The sequence below is a fragment of the Pseudophryne corroboree genome, chromosome 10, assembly GCF_028390025.1.
Source record: "Pseudophryne corroboree isolate aPseCor3 chromosome 10, aPseCor3.hap2, whole genome shotgun sequence".
Lineage (NCBI taxonomy): Eukaryota > Metazoa > Chordata > Amphibia > Anura > Myobatrachidae > Pseudophryne > Pseudophryne corroboree.
The window spans coordinates 380,403,305-380,423,129 of NC_086453.1; the positions used below are offsets into that span (position 1 = coordinate 380,403,305).

Here is a 19,825-nt window from a genome sequence, read left to right on the forward strand (position 1 = left end):
ACGCAAGCCAATAGGTGGGCCGGGAAGGGCCGACTCTCTGCTGCACTTGGTAAGGCATGCAAGCCAAAAGGTGGGGCGGGAAGGGCTGACTCACTGCTGCACTTGGTAAGGCACGGAATCCAATAGGTGGGCCGGGAAGGGCTGACTCACTGCTGCACTTGGTAAGGCATGGAATCCAATAGGCATGGAATAAGGCATGGAATCCAATAGGTGGGCCGTGAAGGGCTGCACTTGGTAAGGCAAGGAAGCTAATAGGTGGGCATAGAAGGTCTGACTCACTGCTACACTTGGTAAGGCATGGAGGCCCATAGGTGGGCCGGGAAGGGCTGACTCACTGCTACACTTGGTAAGGCACGGAAGGCAATAGGTGGGCCGGGAAGGGCTGACTCTCTGCTGCACTTTGTAAGGCACGCAAGCCAATAGGTGGGCCGGGAAGGGCCGACTCTCTGCTGCACTTGGTAAGGCACGCAGGCCAATAGGTGGGCCGGGAAGGGCTGACTCTCTGCTGCACTTGGCAAGGCACGCAAGCCAATAGGCGGGCCGGGAAGGGCAGACTCTCTGCTGCACTTGGTAAGGCATGCAAGCCAATAGGTGGGGCGGGAAGGGCTGACTCACTGCTGCACTTGGTAAGGCACGGAATCCAATAGGTGGGCCGGGGAGGGCTGACTCACTGCTGCACTTGGTAAGGCATGGAATCCAATAGGCATGGAATAAGGCATGGAATCCAATAGGTGGGCCGTGAAGGGCTGCACTTGGTAAGGCAAGGAAGCTAATAGGTGGGCATAGAAGGTCTGACTCACTGCTACACTTGGTAAGGCATGCAGGCCCATAGGTGGGCCGGGAAGGGCTGACTCACTGCTACACTCGGTAAGGCATGCAGGCCCATAGGTGGGCCGGGAAGGGCTGACTCACTGCTGCACTTGCTAAGGCACGCAAGCCAATAGGTGAGCCGGGAAGGGCCGACTCTTTGCTGCACTTGGTATGGCACGCAGGCCAATAGGTGGGCCGGGAAGGGCTGACTCTCTGCTGCACTTGGCAAGGCACGCAAGCCAATAGGTGGGCCGGGAAGGGGCGACTCTCTGCTGCACTTGGTAAGGCATGCAAGCCTATAGGCGGGCCGGGAAGGGCCGACTCTCTGCTGCACTTGGTAAGGCATGCAAGCCAATAGGTGGGGCGGGAAGGGCTGACTCACTGCTGCACTTGGTAAGGCACGGAATCCAATAGGTGGGCTGGGGAGGGCTGACTCACTGCTGCACTTGGTAAGGCACGGAATCCAATAGGTGGGCCGGGAAGGGCTGACTCACTGCTGCACTTGCTAAGGCATGGAATCCAATAGGCATGGAATAAGGCATGGAATCCAATAGGTGGGCCGTGAAGGGCTGCACTTGGTAAGGCAAGGAAACTAATAGGTGGGCATAGAAGGTCTGACTCACTGCTACACTTGGTAAGGCATGCAGGCCCATAGGTGGGCCGGGAAGGGCTGACTCACTGCTACACTTGGTAAGGCACGCAGGCCAATAGGTGGGCTGGGAAGGGCTGACTCACTGCTGCACTTAGTAAGGCATGCAGGCCCATAGGTGGGCCGGGAAGGGCTGACTCACTGCTGCACTTGGAAAGGCATGCAGGCCCATAGGTGGGCCGGGAAGGGCTGACTCACTGCTGCACTTGGAAAGGCATGCAGGCCCATAGGTGGGCCGGGAAGGGCTGACTTACTGTTGCACTTGGTGGCTACAATTGGAGCCGGTGTAGCTTACAATCAGCTGCAGTTTCTCGGCTGCGTAGTCCACGAACTGGCGCTTGAAGGCTCTTTCCTTGGCTTTCGTAGTCCAGGTGAGGCGCTCGTATACGTACAGAAGCCCATAAAGGCCAAAAGATAAGGCAATGAGACGCCAGCCCACGGCCTTCCAGACCTAAAATAGCAGGATGAGCAGTGAATGAAATGACGAGGTCACCACGTAGGCCTCAGAACTGACACAACGTATATTAGGCACGTGGACACATACAGACAGGCAGGTAACAATGCTAAACATTCAGATTGGCCGACAACAGGTACAGGAAGCGCAGTCATGAGGCTTGGCAACTGTGCTTGCAATCTAGAAGGTAGGAACACAGTTACACTCTATGAAGCGGAGGGTGAGGAGCCCTCGGAGACGGACAATGGATGAACCTGCACTTACCACGCCTCCCACCACAAGAATACCCATGGAAGTCCGAGACGTCAATGAGGCCAAGCCTGTTACCATGGAAACCATGAGTTCTTCCTGGGTCATAGCTCCCTGCTGCATGGGAGGCATGCTGGGGTTCACCGGGGTGAGTGGCATCGTACGAGGGCCCTGAAAGGCAAGGCACCAAAGTTAGACCTGGTAGTTCTGTCATAACGCCAGGATCCTCCACCTTCCTGTACCCACCTGGTCGCTGTATCCAAGCAGAGCCCGGCGGCCATTTTTGGGTCCCAGGAACCTGTTGACGAGCATTGTCCACCCGAGGGAGAAGTGGAACTGGATGTCCTCCTGGAAGTCCGCGCAGAGCTTGTCACAGCTCAGGTCGTAGCTCAAACTGAAGCTCTGGCGGGGAACCAACAGATCAATCTGGCACCGTGCAGAGGATGGGAGGAGAGGTAACAGCCCATCTGTACAGAGAGGAGGGGAAGAGAAGTCACACAATGGCATCTGCACCCAATCCCAGCAGCATTAACAACAGATCAATCTGGCACAGGGCAGAGGATGGGAGGAGAGGTAACAGCCCATCTGTACAGAGAGGAGGGGAAGAGAAGTCACACAATGGCATCTGCACCCAATCCCAGCAGCATTAACAACAGATCAATCTGGCACCGGGCAGAGGATGGGAGGAGAGGTAACAGCCCATCTGTACAGAGAGGAGGGGAAGAGAAGTCACACAATGGCATCTGCACCCAATCCCAGCAGCATTAGCAACAGATCAATCTGGCACTGTGCAGAGGATGGGAGGAGAGGTAACAGCCCATCTGTACAGAGTGGAGGGGAAGAGAAGTCACACAATGGCATCTGCACCCAATCCCAGCAGCATTAGCAACAGATCAATCTGGCACCGGGCAGAGGATGGGAGGAGAGGTAACAACCCATCTGCACAAAGAGGAGGGAAAGAGAAGGCACACAATGGCATCTGCACCCAATCCCAGCAGCATTAGCAACAGATCAATCTGGCACCGTGCAGAGGATGGGAGGAGAGGTAACAGCCCATCTGCACAAAGAGGAGGGAAAGAGAAGTCACACAATGGCATCTGCACCCAATCCCAGCAGCATTAGCAACAGATCAATCTGGCACCGGGCAGAGGATGGGAGGAGAGGTAACAACCCATCTGCACAAAGAGGAGGGAAAGAGAAGGCACACAATGGCATCTGCACCCAATCCCAGCAGCATTAACACATCATCTATCTGGGCCCGTGCAGAGGATGGGAGGAGAGGTAACAGCCCATCTGTACAGAGAGGAGGGAAAGAGAAGTCACACAATGGCATCTGCACCCAATCCCAGCAGCATTAACACATCATCTATCTGGGCCCATACAGAGGATGGGAGGAGAGGTAACAACCCATCTGCACAAAGAGGAGGGAAAGAGAAGTCACACAATGGCATCTGCACCCAATCCCAGCAGCATTAGCAACGGATCAATCTGGCACCATGCAGAGGATGGGAGGAGAGGTAACAACCCATCTGCACAGAGAGGAGGGGAAGAGAAGTCACACAATGGCATCTGCACCCAATCCCAGCAGCATTAACACATCATCTATCTGGGCCCGTGCAGAGGATGGGAGGAGAGGTAACAGCCCATCTGTACAGACAGGAGAGAAAGAGAAGTCACACAATGGCATCTGCACCCAATCCCAGCAGCATTAGCAACAGATCAATCTGGCACCGTGCAGAGGATGGGAGGAGAGGTAACAGCCCATCTGCACAAAGAGGAGGGAAAGAGAAGGCACACAATCGCATCTGCACTCAATCCCAGCAGCATTAACACATCATCTATCTGGGCCCGTGCAGAGGATGGGAGAAGAGGTAACAACGCATCTGCACAGAGAGGAGGGGAAGAGAAGGTACACAATGGCATCTGCACCCAATCCCAGCAGCATTAACACATCATCTATCTGGGCCCGTGCAGAGGATGGGAGGAGAGGTAACAGCCCATCTGTACAGACAGGAGAGAAAGAGAAGTCACACAATGGCATCTGCACCCAATCCCAGCAGCATTAACACATCATCTATCTGGGCCCGTGCAGAGGATGGGAGGAGAGGTAACAGCCCATCTGTACAGAGAGGAGGGAAAGAGAAGTCACACAATGGCATCTGCACCCAATCCCAGCAGCATTAACACATCATCTATCTGGGCCCGTGCAGAGGATGGGAGGAGAGGTAACAGCCCATCTGTACAGACAGGAGAGAAAGAGAAGTCACACAATGGCATCTGCACCCAATCCCAGCAGCATTAACACATCATCTATCTGGGCCCGTGCAGAGGATGGGAGGAGAGGTAACAGCCCATCTGTACAGACAGGAGAGAAAGAGAAGTCACACAATGGCATCTGCACCCAATCCCAGCAGCATTAGCAACAGATCAATCTGGCACCGTGCAGAGGATGGGAGGAGAGGTAACAACCCATCTGCACAGAGTGGAGGGGAAGAGAAGTCACACAATGGCATCTGCACCCAATCCCAGCAGCATTAGCAACAGATCAATCTGGCACCGTGCACAGGATGGGAGGAGAGGTAACAACCCATCTGCACAGAGTGGAGGGGAAGAGAAGTCACACAATGGCATCTGCACCCAATCCCAGCAGCATTAGCAACAGATCAATCTGGCACCGTGCAGAGGATGGGAGGAGAGGTAACAACCCATCTGCACAGAGTGGAGGGGAAGAGAAGTCACACAATGGCATCTGCACCCAATCCCAGCAGCATTAGCAACAGATCAATCTGGCACCGTGCAGAGGATGGGAGGAGAGGTAACAGCCCATCTGCACAAAGAGGAGGGAAAGAGAAGTCACACAATGGCATCTGCACCCAATCCCAGCAGCATTAGCAACAGATCAATCTGGCACCGTGCAGAGGATGGGAGGAGAGGTAACAACCCATCTGCACAGAGTGGAGGGGAAGAGAAGTCACACAATGGCATCTGCACCCAATCCCAGCAGCATTAGCAACAGATCAATCTGGCACCATGCAGAGGATGGGAGGAGAGGTTTACAGCCCATCTGCACAAAGAGGAGGGAAAGAGAAGTCACACAATGGCATCTGCACCCAATCCCAGCAGCATTAACACATCATCTATCTGGGCCCGTGCAGAGGATGGAAGGAGAGGTAACAGCCCATCTGTACAGACAGGAGAGAAAGAGAAGTCACACAATGGCATCTGCACCCAATCCCAGCAGCATTAGCAACAGATCAATCTGGCACCGTGCAGAGGATGGGAGGAGAGGTAACAGCCCATCTGCACAAAGAGGAGGGAAAGAGAAGTCACACAATGGCATCTGTACCCAATCCCAGCAGCATTAGCAACAGATCAATCTGGCACCGTGCAGAGGATGGGAGGAGAGGTAACAACCCATCTGCACAGAGTGGAGGGGAAGAGAAGTCACACAATGGCATCTGCACCCAATCCCAGCAGCATTAACACATCATCTATCTGGGCCCATGCAGAGGATGGGAGGAGAGGTAACAACCCATCTGCACAGAGAGGAGGGGAAGAGAAGTCACACAATGGCATCTGCACCCAATCCCAGCAGCATTAGCAACAGATCAATCTGGCACCGGGCAGAGGATGGGAGGAGAGGTAACAACCCATCTGCACAGAGAGGAGGGAAAGAGAAGGCACACAATGGCATCTGCACCCAATCCCAGCAGCATTAACACATCATCTATCTGGGCCCGTGCAGAGGATGGGTGGAGAGGTAACAACCCATCTGCACAGAGAGGAGGGAAAGAGAAGGCACACAATGGCATCTGCACCCAATCCCAGCAGCATTAGCAACAGATCAATCTGGCACCGGGCAGAGGATGGGAGGAGAGGTAACAACCCATCTGCACAGAGAGGAGGGGAAGAGAAGTCACACAATGGCATCTGCACCCAATCCCAGCAGCATTAACACATCATCTATCTGGGCCTGTGCAGAGGATGGGAGGAGAGGTAACAGCCCATCTGCACAGAGAGGAGGGAAAGAGAAGTCACACAATGACATCTGCACCCAATCCCAGCAGCATTAACACATCATCTATCTGGGCCCGTGCAGAGGATGGGAGGAGAGGTAACAGCCCATCTGCACAGAGAGGAGGGAAAGAGAAGTCACACAATGGCATCTGCACCCAATCCCAGCAGCATTAGCAACAGATCAATCTGGCACCGGGCAGAGGATGGGAGGAGAGGTAACAGCCCATCTGCACAAAGAGGAGGGAAAGAGAAGGCACACAATGGCATCTGCACCCAATCTCAGCAGCATTAGCAACAGATCAATTTGGGCCCGTGCAGAGGATGGGAGGAGAGGTAACAGCCCATCTGTACAGAGAGGAGGGAAAGAGAAGTCACACAATGACATCTGCACCCAATCCCAGCAGCATTAACACATCATCTATCTGGGCTCGTGCAGAGGATGGGAGGAGAGGTAACAGCCCATCTGTACAGAGAGGAGGGAAAGAGAAGGCACACAATGGCATCTGCACCCAATCCCAGCAGCATTAGCAACAGATCAATTTGGGCCCGTGCAGAGGATGGGAGGAGAGGTAACAGCCCATCTGCACAGAGAGGAGGGAAAGAGAAGGCACACAATGGCATCTGCACCCAATCTCAGCAGCATTAGCAACAGATCAATCTGGCACCGTGCAGAGGATGGGAGGAGAGGTAACAGCCCATCTGTACTGAGAGGAGGGAAAGAGAAGTCACACAATGGCATCTGCACCCAATCCCAGCAGCATTACCAAGGTCTCGCACAATAGTGACTACACTGCACAACTGCATGCAACAGAAGATGCAAGAGAGCTTGCAATCTAGTTGAAGCTGGTGACTGTAGTCTGTGTATGTGTTGGTGAGTGCAGTGATGGACATGCGAAGCACTAACAGAAACAATGCGGGTCAGGGGTCTGTAGTTCACACCGCCAGCTGACCCTGCAACACATGTACATAATATAAGCAGCAGTAAGGCAAAGGTGTGTTCCCTGACCGATCATCTCCTGCTGCGTGGTCTGCAGGGACACGGAGATGGTGTTGGAGCAGCGATCAGACAGGTTTCGGCCCAGACCCTCCTCTATGTGGCGGTGCAGCTCCTGGGGGAACAGAACAGGGACTATGAGGAGACAACACAGGAATCCAGGACACGTTCTCACAGCTTCTGTAGATCTCTTACATTTTTATAGACTTTAAGGACAACTTGGGAAGGATGAAAATCCAGCTGGAACTCGTCTACCAGTACGGAGAGGCGCCGGATTTCCTCCGCCATGGCGTTAGACACCTGGAATAGCATCAGACACACGGAATGTTAGGAGGAAGGGGCTACGGGATATTCTACAGGGCAACAAACCTGATTATTCTGCGTAGGTGCAGATTACATTCTTACTTTGTCATCGTTAGTTATGGAAAATCACTAAGCATACAAGAGGTAAAAGCCTAATTGCAGTGTAGTCTGGTGAGGATGATGATGGTTTGCCAGCAGTGCAGAGCGTATGGGCAGGACTCATTCAGGACTACATGCATACACCTGCCCAGCGTACGGTAACTTCCCGCAGATCCAGCTATAGCGGTGAATACAGGAATAACCATAGCAGCTGTAGCACGCTTAGGACACGTGCCATCTGTGCAGATATCGGTTTGATATGTACGTGACGGCCCGCGTACAACGTGCGGGAACAGACTGCAGGCCTCCTCCTTACCTGTCGCTCCACGTCGTCTGTGATCTGTTTGATTTTCAGCTTGTAGTCTTCGGTCAGTAGCTCCAGCTGCTTCTCTATGAACTCCAGCCGGTCCTTGTACTCCTCTCGCTTCTCCAGACAGTAAACTCTGCGCACATTTAAATCGATCACGTTACATTTGGTGACAGCGCTGCTGCGGTACAACGTGAGGAGCGTACACCACTCACCTCTGTTCCTGGGCAGCCACGTGCAGAGACTCCATTATTTGGCGCAAGACATCCGCTATGTGCTTGGCTCTCATCGTATGCTGCTCAAACTTGGTTTTTACGGCCGACTGCGAGATGCACTCCTGCCGGTTACAAAGCAAACAGGGCGATCGTCTACAGTCTCAGCACGCGACCACTCGGACCTATAGCCGCCTGGCGCATCACAGCTTACCTCAAAGCGCCTCTCAAAGTTCTGAAACTCAAACATCCTCACTTGGAAACCTTCAGCCAACGCTCCGCCTGCAATGAATCAGGTGTTTTATATAACAGGGGAAATGCAATTACAGAGAGGAGCATGTTACTCAAGGGCCCCATACACTACAGCGACTTGTCGGACCCTTATGTCGCATACGATTTCCCTTGAACCGCTCGGCAGGATCGCATACGATACAATGTATGCAGTCCTTTTGCATACAATGTATTTTGGGGGTCATAACAACCCCATCGCTCGCTACAGTTTCTCGCAGCGCAGCGATCGGGTTGGAACTGCACATGCGCCGCAGTGCGCCGGCGCATGGCAGCCGTCGTTGCCTAGTGATCGCCTCTGAGACAGAGGCGGGCGCTGGGCGGGAGGGGGATGGACGGCGGTGTTAAGCCACCGTGTAGGGGGCGCGGTCCGGCCAACGCAGGCATGGCCGGACCGTTAGGGGAAGGGGGGGGGGGGGGGGGGGGGCGGTTTGCGGCGGCTGTGTGACATCACATGCAGCCGCTGCGGGCCGGGGAGCGATGAGTAACTCCTGGCCAGCACGCTAAAGCTGCGCTAGTCGGGAGCTACTCTTGAAGTGCAAAGGCATCGCCGCTGTGCGATGCCTTTGCACTTCTGCGCGGGGGGGGGGGGGGCTGGCACTGACACACGGGGCGGACTAGCCCTGTGCTGGGCGTCCCCCCACATGTCAGTGTGAAAGATCGTAGCTGTGCTACCCCCTTTGTGCGATTCCAGCCATGCCTGCAGGATCCGACATATCACTGGTGCAGCACAGTCAATCTGGGGGATCCGATCCTCACGGGAACGCGCATCGGATCGGATGTAAAACACATCCGAAATGCCCGATTTCATTCGATATATCGGCCCGAATGGCCGAAATCGGATAAAATCGGGCATTATCGTTCTAGTGTATGGGGCCCTTAAGACAACACACGGGATATATAGAACTTTTCAGACAGTAGTGAACATAATTTCTTGCAATACATCAGTGGTGGCCAACGCGTGGCTCTTGAGCCACATGCGGCTCTTTCTTCATTCAAATGTGGCTCCCAACACTCAAAGTCACGTGACCACAAGAGATCTGTAAACCGCTGCACTCCAGCCAGACATGCAGCAGCACTACGTAGACTGAGAACTGAGGGAGCCAAATACACAGGTGGGTGCTGGCTGGAGTGACACAGGCGGGTGCTGGCTGGAGTGACACAGGCGGGTGCTGGCTGGAGTGACACAGGCGGGTGCTGGCTGGAGTGACACAGGCGGGTGCTGGCTGGAGTGACACAGGAGGGTGCTGGCTGGAGTGACACAGGAGGGTGCTGGCTGGAGTGACACAGGAGGGTGCTGGCTGGAGTGACACAGGAGGGTGCTGGCTGGAGTGACACAGGCGGGAGCTGGCTGGAGTGACACAGGCGGGAGCTGGCTGGAGTGACACAGGCGGGTGCTGGCTGGAGTGACACAGGCGGGTGCTGGGTGGAGTGACACAGGAGGGTGCTGGCTGGAGTGACACAGGAGGGTGCTGGGTGGAGTGACACAGGCGGGTGGTGGCTGGAGTGACACAGGCGGGAGCTGGCTGGAGTGACACAGGCGGGTGCTGGCTGGAGTGACACAGGCGGGTGCTGGCTGGAGTGACACAGGCGGGTGCTGGCTGGAGTGACACAGGCGGGTGCTGGCTGGAGTGACACAGGCGGGTGCTGGCTGGAGTGACACAGGCGGGTGCTGGCTGGAGTGACACAGGCGGGTGCGGGCTGGAGTGACACAGGCGGGTGCTGGCTGGAGTGACACAGGCGGGTGCGGGCTGGAGTGACACAGGCGGGTGCTGGCTGGAGTGATACAGGCGGGTGCTGGCTGGAGTGACACAAGAGGCTGCTGGCTGGAGTGACACAAGAGGCTGCTGGCTGGAGTGACACAGGCGGGTGCTGGCTGGAGTGACACAGGCGGGTGCTGGCTGGAGTGACACAGGCGGGTGCTGGCTGGAGTGACACAGGCGGGTGCTGGCTGGAGTGACACAGGCGGGTGCTGGCTGGAGTGACACAGGCGGGTGCTGGCTGGAGTGACACAGGCGGGTGCTGGCTGGAGTGACACAGGCGGGTGCTGGCTGGAGTGACACAGGCGGGTGCTGGCTGGAGTGACACAGGCGGGTGCTGGCTGGAGTGATACAGGCGGGTGCTGGCTGGAGTGACACAGGAGGGTGCTGGCTGGAGTGACACAGGCGGGTGCTGGCTGGAGTGACACAGGCGGGTGCTGGCTGGAGTGACACAGGAGGGTGCTGGCTGGAGTGACACAGGCGGGTGCTGGCTGGAGTGACACAGGAGGGTGCTTGCTGGAGTGACACAGGAGGGTGCTGGCTGGAGTGACACAGGCAGGTGCGGGCTGGAGTGATACAGGCGGGTGCTGGCTGGAGTGACACAGGCGGGTGCTGGCTGGAGTGACACAGGCGGGTGCTTGCTGGAGTGACACAGGCGGGTGCTGGCTGGAGTGACACAGGCGGGTGCTGGCTGGAGTGACACAGGAGGGTGCTGGCTGGAGTGACACAGGCGGGTGCTGGCTGGAGTGATACAGGCGGGTGCTGGCTGGAGTGACACAGGCGGGTGCTGGCTGGAGTGACACACGCTGGTGCTGGCTGGAGTGACACAGGCGGGTGCTGGCTGGAGTGACACAGGAGGGTGCTGGCTGGAGTGATACAGGCGGGTGCTGGCTGGAGTGACACAGGCGGGTGCTGGCTGGAGTGACACAGGCGGGTGCTGGCTGGAGTGACACAGGCGGGTGCTGGCTGGAGTGACACAGGCGGGTGCTGGCTGGAGTGACACAGGCGGGTGCTGGCTGGAGTGACACACGCTGGTGCTGGCTGGAGTGACACAGGCGGGTGCTGGCTGGAGTGACACAGGCGGGTGCTGGCTGGAGTGACACAGGCGGGTGCTGGCTGGAGTGACACATGGGAGAACTGAAGTCTATTATGTGAATCTGGCTTTTCAATATATATTATGCGGATCTGGCTTTTTCAATTATTTGATGTAGAAGTGGCTTTTTCATTGTATTTTATGTTGGATCTGGCTTTTTCAATGTATTTTATACAAGGGGCGTGGCCTAGCAGGCACAAGGTCACACCCCATTTTTGCAAGTGCGCCTTCGGCTCGAAGTCGGCTCTTTGATGTACCTAACAAGATGTCTTGGCTCTTTGTCTCTGACTGGTTGGCCACCCCTGCAATACATGATGACAAACCATGCAGCAATGGTACAAGTCCCTGAATGCGATTGGGAACACCATACCTCCTTCCGGCATTCCTTGAGCTTTCTGTATCCTGGCGTTTAACACCTCCTTGGCCGACACAAAGAATATGCGATCTCCAGCCTGCGTCCGGTCCAGTACTCCCAGCTCGTCCACCAAGAAGCTGGTACAGCGTTCCATGTGCTGGCGCCTCACCTGCAGAGACAGGAGGGTTATGTTTGCAAGATATTAACAATGTTAGGCGGTTTATTTCATTAAAAAAAAAAAAAAATACATACATGCAATTTAGATTTTATTTAGTATGCGTCTTAGGGGCATAGGGGGTCGTTCCGAGTTGCTTGCTAGCTGGAGTTGTTCGCAGCGCAGCGATCAGGCTAAAAAATGGCTGTTCTGTGCATGCGTATGCGGCGCAATGCACACGCACGTCGTATGAGCACAACGAACTATGTAGTTTTGCACAGGGTCTAGCAAAGTTTTTCAGTCGCGCTGCTGGCCGCAGAGTGATTGACATGAAGTGGGCGTTTCTGGGTGTCAACTGACTGTTTTCAGGGAGTGTTCGGAAAAACGCAGGCGTGGCTGGAAAAACACAGGCGTGGCTGGGGGAATGCAGGGCGTGTTTGTGACGTCAAAACAGGAACTGAACGGTCTAAAGCATGGGTCTTCAACCTGCGACCCTCCAGCTGCTGTGGAACTACACATCCCAGCATGCCCTGCCTCAGTTTTAGCATACCTTAATAGCAAAACTGTGGCAGGGCATGCTGGGATGTGTAGTTTCACAGCAGCTGGAGGGCCACAGGATGAAGACCCATGGTCTAAAGTGATCGCAAGCTCTGAGTGGGTTTTGAGCTAAAAAACGTTGTAGCCACTCTGCAATCCTTTCGTTCGCACTTCTGCTAAGCTAAAATACACTCCCAGTGGGAGGAGTCAGCACGGCTGCTAAAAACTGCTAGCGAGCGATCAACTCAGAATAACCACCATAATCATTAGAGACTGATGGCGGAGTGCCCTTGCCCAAAAACTCAGGAGGCTCCTGAAGCATATCCCTTGGGATTGTGTCTCTTCCATAGTATGTTTTTTTTTCCTCTGCATGCAGTACTTCGTTCAAGCCTGCAGAGGTCACTGTGGCAGTGACTATGAAGCAGGCCACCACACGGGTGTAGTATGGCTGACCGCCGGTCAGCTTACCGACGCCGGGATCCCGGCAGCATACCGACGCCGGGATCCCGGCGGGGAGGGGCGAGTGCAGCAAGCCCCTTGCGGGTTTGCTGCGCTCGCCACGCTGCGGGCTCGGTGGCGACCTACGGTCGCCACGGGTTCTATTCCCACTCTATGGGTGTCGTGGACACCCACGAGTGGAAATAGTCCCTGTTGGTCGGCATGCCGACCATCGGGATAGTGGGGGGTCGGGATGCTGGAGGAGGTCATGTGACCATCGGTCTCCCGACCGTCGGTCACATGAATACCACCCCACCACACTACAGGGGCACAGTGATAGTGGCAGCTACACAAACACCTAGACTAGATTATAATCTGAAGGAGGATACACTGAGGAATAAAACAATTTATTTAAGAAATAATTTAGGCTACAGTGCCCTCATACAGTCAGGTCACTCCGTGATTGCTGATTATTGGGGAAGTGAGACTGTAACTAGACTTATACTGCAGGTTTGGAGCATATCTCTCTCTCCATTATACAAGGCATGCCCAGCCAGTGCACAGCTGCCCGCCAGCTAAGGTGCATAAGATCAGGACACCGCTCCTAGCCGGATAAGGGATTGTCTGGAACCTATATGACATGTAATTCTATAGCGGACACACCAGGCTACTAATAACATTACATACATTGTGCGTCTTGTCTGTTGGGGTGCGTATAGTAATGGCTGGAGGTACATCCGAGCCGACAGCCAGATACACAGAACACTTTGGGCGGTATTCAATTGTTTCTGCTACTTTTCACATCTGTTCTTTTTCTGCTGACGGACGCGGCATCACCATTTCAGCTATCTACCCCCGGGGTAGCGAGGCGCCCTAACACTTTACGCAGCTAAACGTGATTACTATGGACGCCATATGCACGATAGGAAGGAGATTAGGTGTGATATATCATTTGAATACCGCCCTATGGGTCACTCCCCGTAACGCTTTATATAACTGTCCCGGGAGAAAGTGCAGGATACAGACACAGAGAATGCTGCTCTTCTGTCCAGGGATGACAGACAATACTTACCACGGGCCTACGCTGCAGGTAAGAGGATAACCTAATAAGGGGGAATCATTGTACCGTTTCCTACACTTGAAAATGAAACTCTGATATATCAGTTACTCAAAAATGCTGTACCGCGGGCTGCTGTAATCGCGTGAGTGCGCCCAGATCCCCGGTCACTAATATACAGTGAGTGCGCCCAGATCCCCGGTCACTAATATACAGTGAGTGCGCCCAGATCCCCGGTCACTAATATACAGTGAGTGCGCCCAGATCCCCGGTCACTAATATACAGTGAGTGCGCCCAGATCCCCGGTCACTAATATACAGTGAGTGCACCCAGATCCCCGGTCACTAATATACAGTGAGTGCACCCAGATCCCCGGTCACTAATATACAGTGAGTGCACCCAGATCCCCGGTCACTAATATACAGTGACTGCGCCCAGATCCCCGGTCACTAATATACAGTGAGTGCACCCAGATCCCCGGTCACTAATATACAGTGAGTGCACCCAGATCCCCGGTCACTAATATACAGTGAGTGCGCCCAGATCCCCGGTCACTAATATACAGTGAGTGCACCCAGATCCCCGGTCACTAATATACAGTGAGTGCGCCCAGATCCCCGGTCACTAATATACAGTGAGTGCACCCAGATCCCCGGTCACTAATATACAGTGAGTGCGCCCAGATCCCCGGTCACTAATATACAGTGAGTGCGCCCAGATCCCCGGTCACTAATATACAGTGAGTGCGCCCAGATCCCCGGTCACTAATATACAGTGAGTGCACCCAGATCCCCGGTCACTAATATACAGTGAGTGCGCCCAGATCCCCGGTCACTAATATACAGTGAGTGCACCCAGATCCCCGGTCACTAATATACAGTGAGTGCACCCAGATCCCCGGTCACTAATATACAGTGAGTGCGCCCAGATCCCCGGTCACTAATATACAGTGAGTGCACCCAGATCCCCGGTCACTTATATACAGTGAGTGCGCCCAGATCCCCGGTCACTAGTATACAGTGAGTGCGCCCAGATCCCCGGTCACTAATATACAGTGAGTGCGCCCAGATCCCCGGTCACTAATATACAGTGAGTGCACCCAGATCCCCGGTCACTAATATACAGTGAGTGCGCCCAGATCCCCGGTCACTAATATACAGTGAGTGCGCCCAGATCCCCGGTCACTAATATACAGTGAGTGCACCCAGATCCCCGGTCACTAATATACAGTGAGTGCACCCAGATCCCCGGTCACTAATATACAGTGAGTGCGCCCAGATCCCCGGTCACTAATATACAGTGAGTGCGCCCAGATCCCCGGTCACTAATATACAGTGAGTGCGCCCAGATCCCCGGTCACTAATATACAGTGAGTGCGCCCAGATCCCCGGTCACTAATATACAGTGAGTGCACCCAGATCCCCGGTCACTAATATACAGTGAGTGCGCCCAGATCCCCGGTCACTAATATACAGTGAGTGCGCCCAGATCCCCGGTCACTAATATACAGTGAGTGCGCCCAGATCCCCGGTCACTAATATACAGTGAGTGCGCCCAGATCCCCGGTCACTAATATACAGTGAGTGCGCCCAGATCCCCGGTCACTAATATACAGTGACTGCGCCCAGATCCCCGGTCACTAATATACAGTGAGTGCGCCCAGATCCCCAGTCACTAATATACAGTGAGTGCGCCCAGATCCCCGGTCACTAATATACAGTGACTGCGCCCAGATCCCCGGTCACTAATATACAGTGAGTGCGCCCAGATCCCCGGTCACTAATATACAGTGAGTGCGCCCAGATCCCCGGTCACTAATATACAGTGAGTGCACCCAGATCCCCGGTCACTAATATACAGTGAGTGCACCCAGATCCCCGGTCACTAATATACAGTGAGTGCGCCCAGATCCCCGGTCACTAATATACAGTGAGTGCGCCCAGATCCCCGGTCACTAATATACAGTGAGTGCGCCCAGATCCCCGGTCACTAATATACAGTGAGTGCGCCAAGATCCCCGGTCACTAATATACAGTGAGTGCACCCAGATCCCCGGTCACTAATATACAGAGAGTGCGCCCAGATCCCCGGTCACTAATATACAGTGAGTGCGCCCAGATCCCCGGTCACTAATATACAGTGAGTGCGCCCAGATCCCCGGTCACTAATATACAGTGAGTGCACCCAGATCCCCGGTCACTAATATACAGTGAGTGCGCCCAGATCCCCGGTCACTAATATACAGTGAGTGCGCCCAGATCCCCGGTCACTAATATACAGTGAGTGCACCCAGATCCCCGGTCACTAATATACAGTGAGTGCGCCCAGATCCCCGGTCACTAATATACAGTGAGTGCGCCCAGATCCCCGGTCACTAATATACAGTGAGTGCGCCCAGATCCCCGGTCACTAATATACAGTGAGTGCGCCCAGATCCCCGGTCACTAATATACAGTGAGTGCGCCCAGATCCCCGGTCACTAATATACAGTGAGTGCGCCCAGATCCCCGGTCACTAATATACAGTGAGTGCGCCCAGATCCCCGGTCACTAATATACAGTGAGTGCGCCCAGATCCCCGGTCACTAATATACAGTGAGTGCGCCCAGATCCCCGGTCACTAATATACAGTGAGTGCGCCCAGATCCCCGGTCACTAATATACAGTGAGTGCGCCCAGATCCCCGGTCACTAATATACAGTGACTGCACCCAGATCCCCGGTCACTAATATACAGTGAGTGCGCCCCGATCCCCGGTCACTAATATACAGTGAGTGCGCCCAGATCCCCGGTCACTAATATACAGTGAGTGCGCCCAGATCCCCGGTCACTAATATACAGTGAGTGCGCCCAGATCCCCGGTCACTAATATACAGTGAGTGCGCCCAGATCCCCGGTCACTAATATACAGTGAGTGCGCCCAGATCCCCGGTCACTAATATACAGTGAGTGCGCCCAGATCCCCGGTCACTAATATACAGTGACTGCACCCAGATCCCCGGTCACTAATATACAGTGAGTGCGCCCAGATCCCCGGTCACTAATATACAGTGAGTGCGCCCAGATCCCCGGTCACTAATATACAGTGAGTGCGCCCAGATCCCCGGTCACTAATATACAGTGAGTGCGCCCAGATCCCCGGTCACTAATATACAGTGAGTGCGCCCAGATCCCCGGTCACTAATATACAGTGAGTGCGCCCAGATCCCCGGTCACTAATATACAGTGAGTGCGCCCAGATCCCCGGTCACTAATATACAGTGAGTGCGCCCAGATCCCCGGTCACTAATATACAGTGAGTGCGCCCAGATCCCCGGTCACTAATATACAGTGAGTGCGCCCAGATCCCCGGTCACTAATATACAGTGAGTGCGCCCAGATCCCCGGTCACTAATATACAGTGAGTGCGCCCAGATCCCCGGTCACTAATATACAGTGAGTGCGCCCAGATCCCCGGTCACTAATATACAGTGAGTGCGCCCAGATCCCCGGTCACTAATATACAGTGAGTGCGCCCAGATCCCCGGTCACTAATATACAGTGAGTGCGCCCAGATCCCCGGTCACTAATATACAGAGAGTGCGCCCAGATCCCCGGTCACTAATATACAGTGAGTGCGCCCAGATCCCCGGTCACTAATATACAGTGAGTGCGCCCAGATCCCCGGTCACTAATATACAGTGAGTGCGCCCAGATCCCCGGTCACTAATATACAGTGAGTGCGCCCAGATCCCCGGTCACTAATATACAGTGAGTGCGCCCAGATCCCCGGTCACTAATATACAGTGAGTGCACCCAGATCCCCGGTCACTAATATACAGTGAGTGCACCCAGATCCCCGGTCACTAATATACAGTGAGTGCGCCCAGATCCCCGGTCACTAATATACAGTGAGTGCGCCCAGATCCCCGGTCACTAATATACAGTGAGTGCACCCAGATCCCCGGTCACTAATATACAGTGAGTGCGCCCAGATCCCCGGTCACTAATATACAGTGAGTGCGCCCAGATCCCCGGTCACTAATATACAGTGAGTGCGCCCAGATCCCCGGTCACTAATATACAGTGAGTGCGCCCAGATCCCCGGTCACTAATATACAGTGAGTGCGCCCAGATCCCCGGTCACTAATATACAGTGACTGCGCCCAGATCCCCGGTCACTAATATACAGTGAGTGCGCCCAGATCCCCGGTCACTAATATACAGTGAGTGCACCCAGATCCCCGGTCACTAATATACAGTGAGTGCGCCCAGATCCCCGGTCACTAATATACAGTGACTGCGCCCAGATCCCCGGTCACTAATATACAGTGAGTGCACCCAGATCCCCGGTCACTAATATACAGTGAGTGCGCCCAGATCCCCGGTCACTAATATACAGTGAGTGCACCCAGATCCCCGGTCACTAATATACAGTGAGTGCACCCAGATCCCCGGTCACTAATATACAGTGAGTGCACCCAGATCCCCGGTCACTAATATACAGTGAGTGCACCCAGATCCCCGGTCACTTATATACAGTGAGTGCGCCCAGATCCCCGGTCACTAATATACAGTGAGTGCACCCAGATCCCCGGTCACTAATATACAGTGAGTGCGCCCAGATCCCCGGTCACTAATATACAGTGAGTGCACCCAGATCCCCGGTCACTTATATACAGTGAGTGCGCCCAGATCCCTGGTCACTAATATACAGCAACTACAACGTAGCCATGTGCTCTTACCTCTCCTGCCTCAGACACGTTACATCACCATACAGCCGGAGTGGGCTATATACGGTCTGCTGCCTCCTCCGCAACCTGTACAGAGACCACCAATAACTGGACGTGTAGCCTCACTGCCTCCAAACTACCTTACATCTGACATAATGCACTACCTTCCATGTCCCTAGCGTGTTGCTCAGATGTTAGGTATCTCCGAGGCAGTGCCTCCCGTTTCCCTAGCATGCAGATCAGATGTAAGGGATCTCCGAGGCAGTGCCTCCCATTTCCCTAGCACACAGCTCAGATGTAAGGGATCTCCGAGGCAGTGCCTCCCATTTCCCTAGCACACAGCTCAGATGTAAGGGATCTCCGAGGCAGTGCCTCCCGTTTCCCTAGCGTGCAGCTCAGATGTAAGGGATCTCCGAGGCAGTGCCTCCCGTTTCCCTAGCACACAGCTCAGATGTAAGGGATCTCCGAGGCAGTGCCTCCCATTTCCCTAGCACACAGCTCAGATGTAAGGGATCTCCGGGGCAGTGCCTCCCATTTCCCTAGCACACAGCTCAGATGTAAGGGATCTCCGAGGCAGTGCCTCCCATTTCCCTAGCACACAGCTCAGATGTAAGGGATCTCCGAGGCAGTGCCTCCCATTTCCCTAGCACACAGCTCAGATGTAAGGGATCTCCGAGGCAGTGCCTCCCATTTCCCTAGCACACAGCTCAGATGTAAGGGATCTCCGGGGCAGTGCCTCCCATTTCCCTAGCACACAGCTCAGATGTAAGGGATCTCCGGGGCAGTGCCTCCCATTTCCCTAGCACACAGCTCAGATGTAAGGGATCTCCGAGGCAGTGCCTCCCATTTTCCTAGCACACAGCTCAGATGTAAGGGATCTCCGAGGCAGTGCCTCCCATTTCCCTAGCACACAGCTCAGATGTAAGGGAGCTCCGAGGCAGTGCCTCCCATTTCCCTAGCACACAGCTCAGATGTAAGGGATCTCCGAGGCAGTGCCTCCCATTTCCCTAGCACACAGCTCAGATGTAAGGGATCTCCGAGGCAGTGCCTCCCATTTCCCTAGCACACAGCTCAGATGTAAGGGATCTCCGAGGCAGTGCCTCCCGTTTCCCTAGCACACAGCTCAGATGTAAGGGATCTCCGAGGCAGTGCCTCCCATTTCCCTAGCACACAGCTCAGATGTAAGGGAGCTCCGAGGCAGTGCCTCCCATTTCCCTAGCACACAGCTCAGATGTAAGGGCTCTCCGAGGCAGTGCCTCCCATTTCCCTAGCACACAGCTCAGATGTAAGGGATCTCCGAGGCAGTGCCTCCCGCTTCCCTAGCGTGCAGCTCAGAT

The 19,825-nt window shown here is 54.6% G+C and overlaps 1 protein-coding gene across 1 annotated transcript in view; it reads right to left on the minus strand.

Moving 5' to 3' along the window:
- The window catches only part of MFN2 (mitofusin 2), a 38,771-nt gene that overhangs the window by 3,701 nt on the left and 15,245 nt on the right, over positions 1-19,825 (minus strand). Inside the window, exons 8-16 of the mRNA XM_063943825.1 lie at positions 11,606-11,759; positions 8,309-8,376; positions 8,098-8,219; positions 7,892-8,018; positions 7,369-7,473; positions 7,186-7,288; positions 2,409-2,629; positions 2,178-2,333; positions 1,714-1,910 (exon numbers count right to left, since the gene is read on the minus strand). Coding sequence (XP_063799895.1) covers positions 1,714-1,910; positions 2,178-2,333; positions 2,409-2,629; positions 7,186-7,288; positions 7,369-7,473; positions 7,892-8,018; positions 8,098-8,219; positions 8,309-8,376; positions 11,606-11,759 — 1,253 coding nt within the window. The remainder of the gene's footprint in view (positions 1-1,713; positions 1,911-2,177; positions 2,334-2,408; positions 2,630-7,185; positions 7,289-7,368; positions 7,474-7,891; positions 8,019-8,097; positions 8,220-8,308; positions 8,377-11,605; positions 11,760-19,825) is intronic.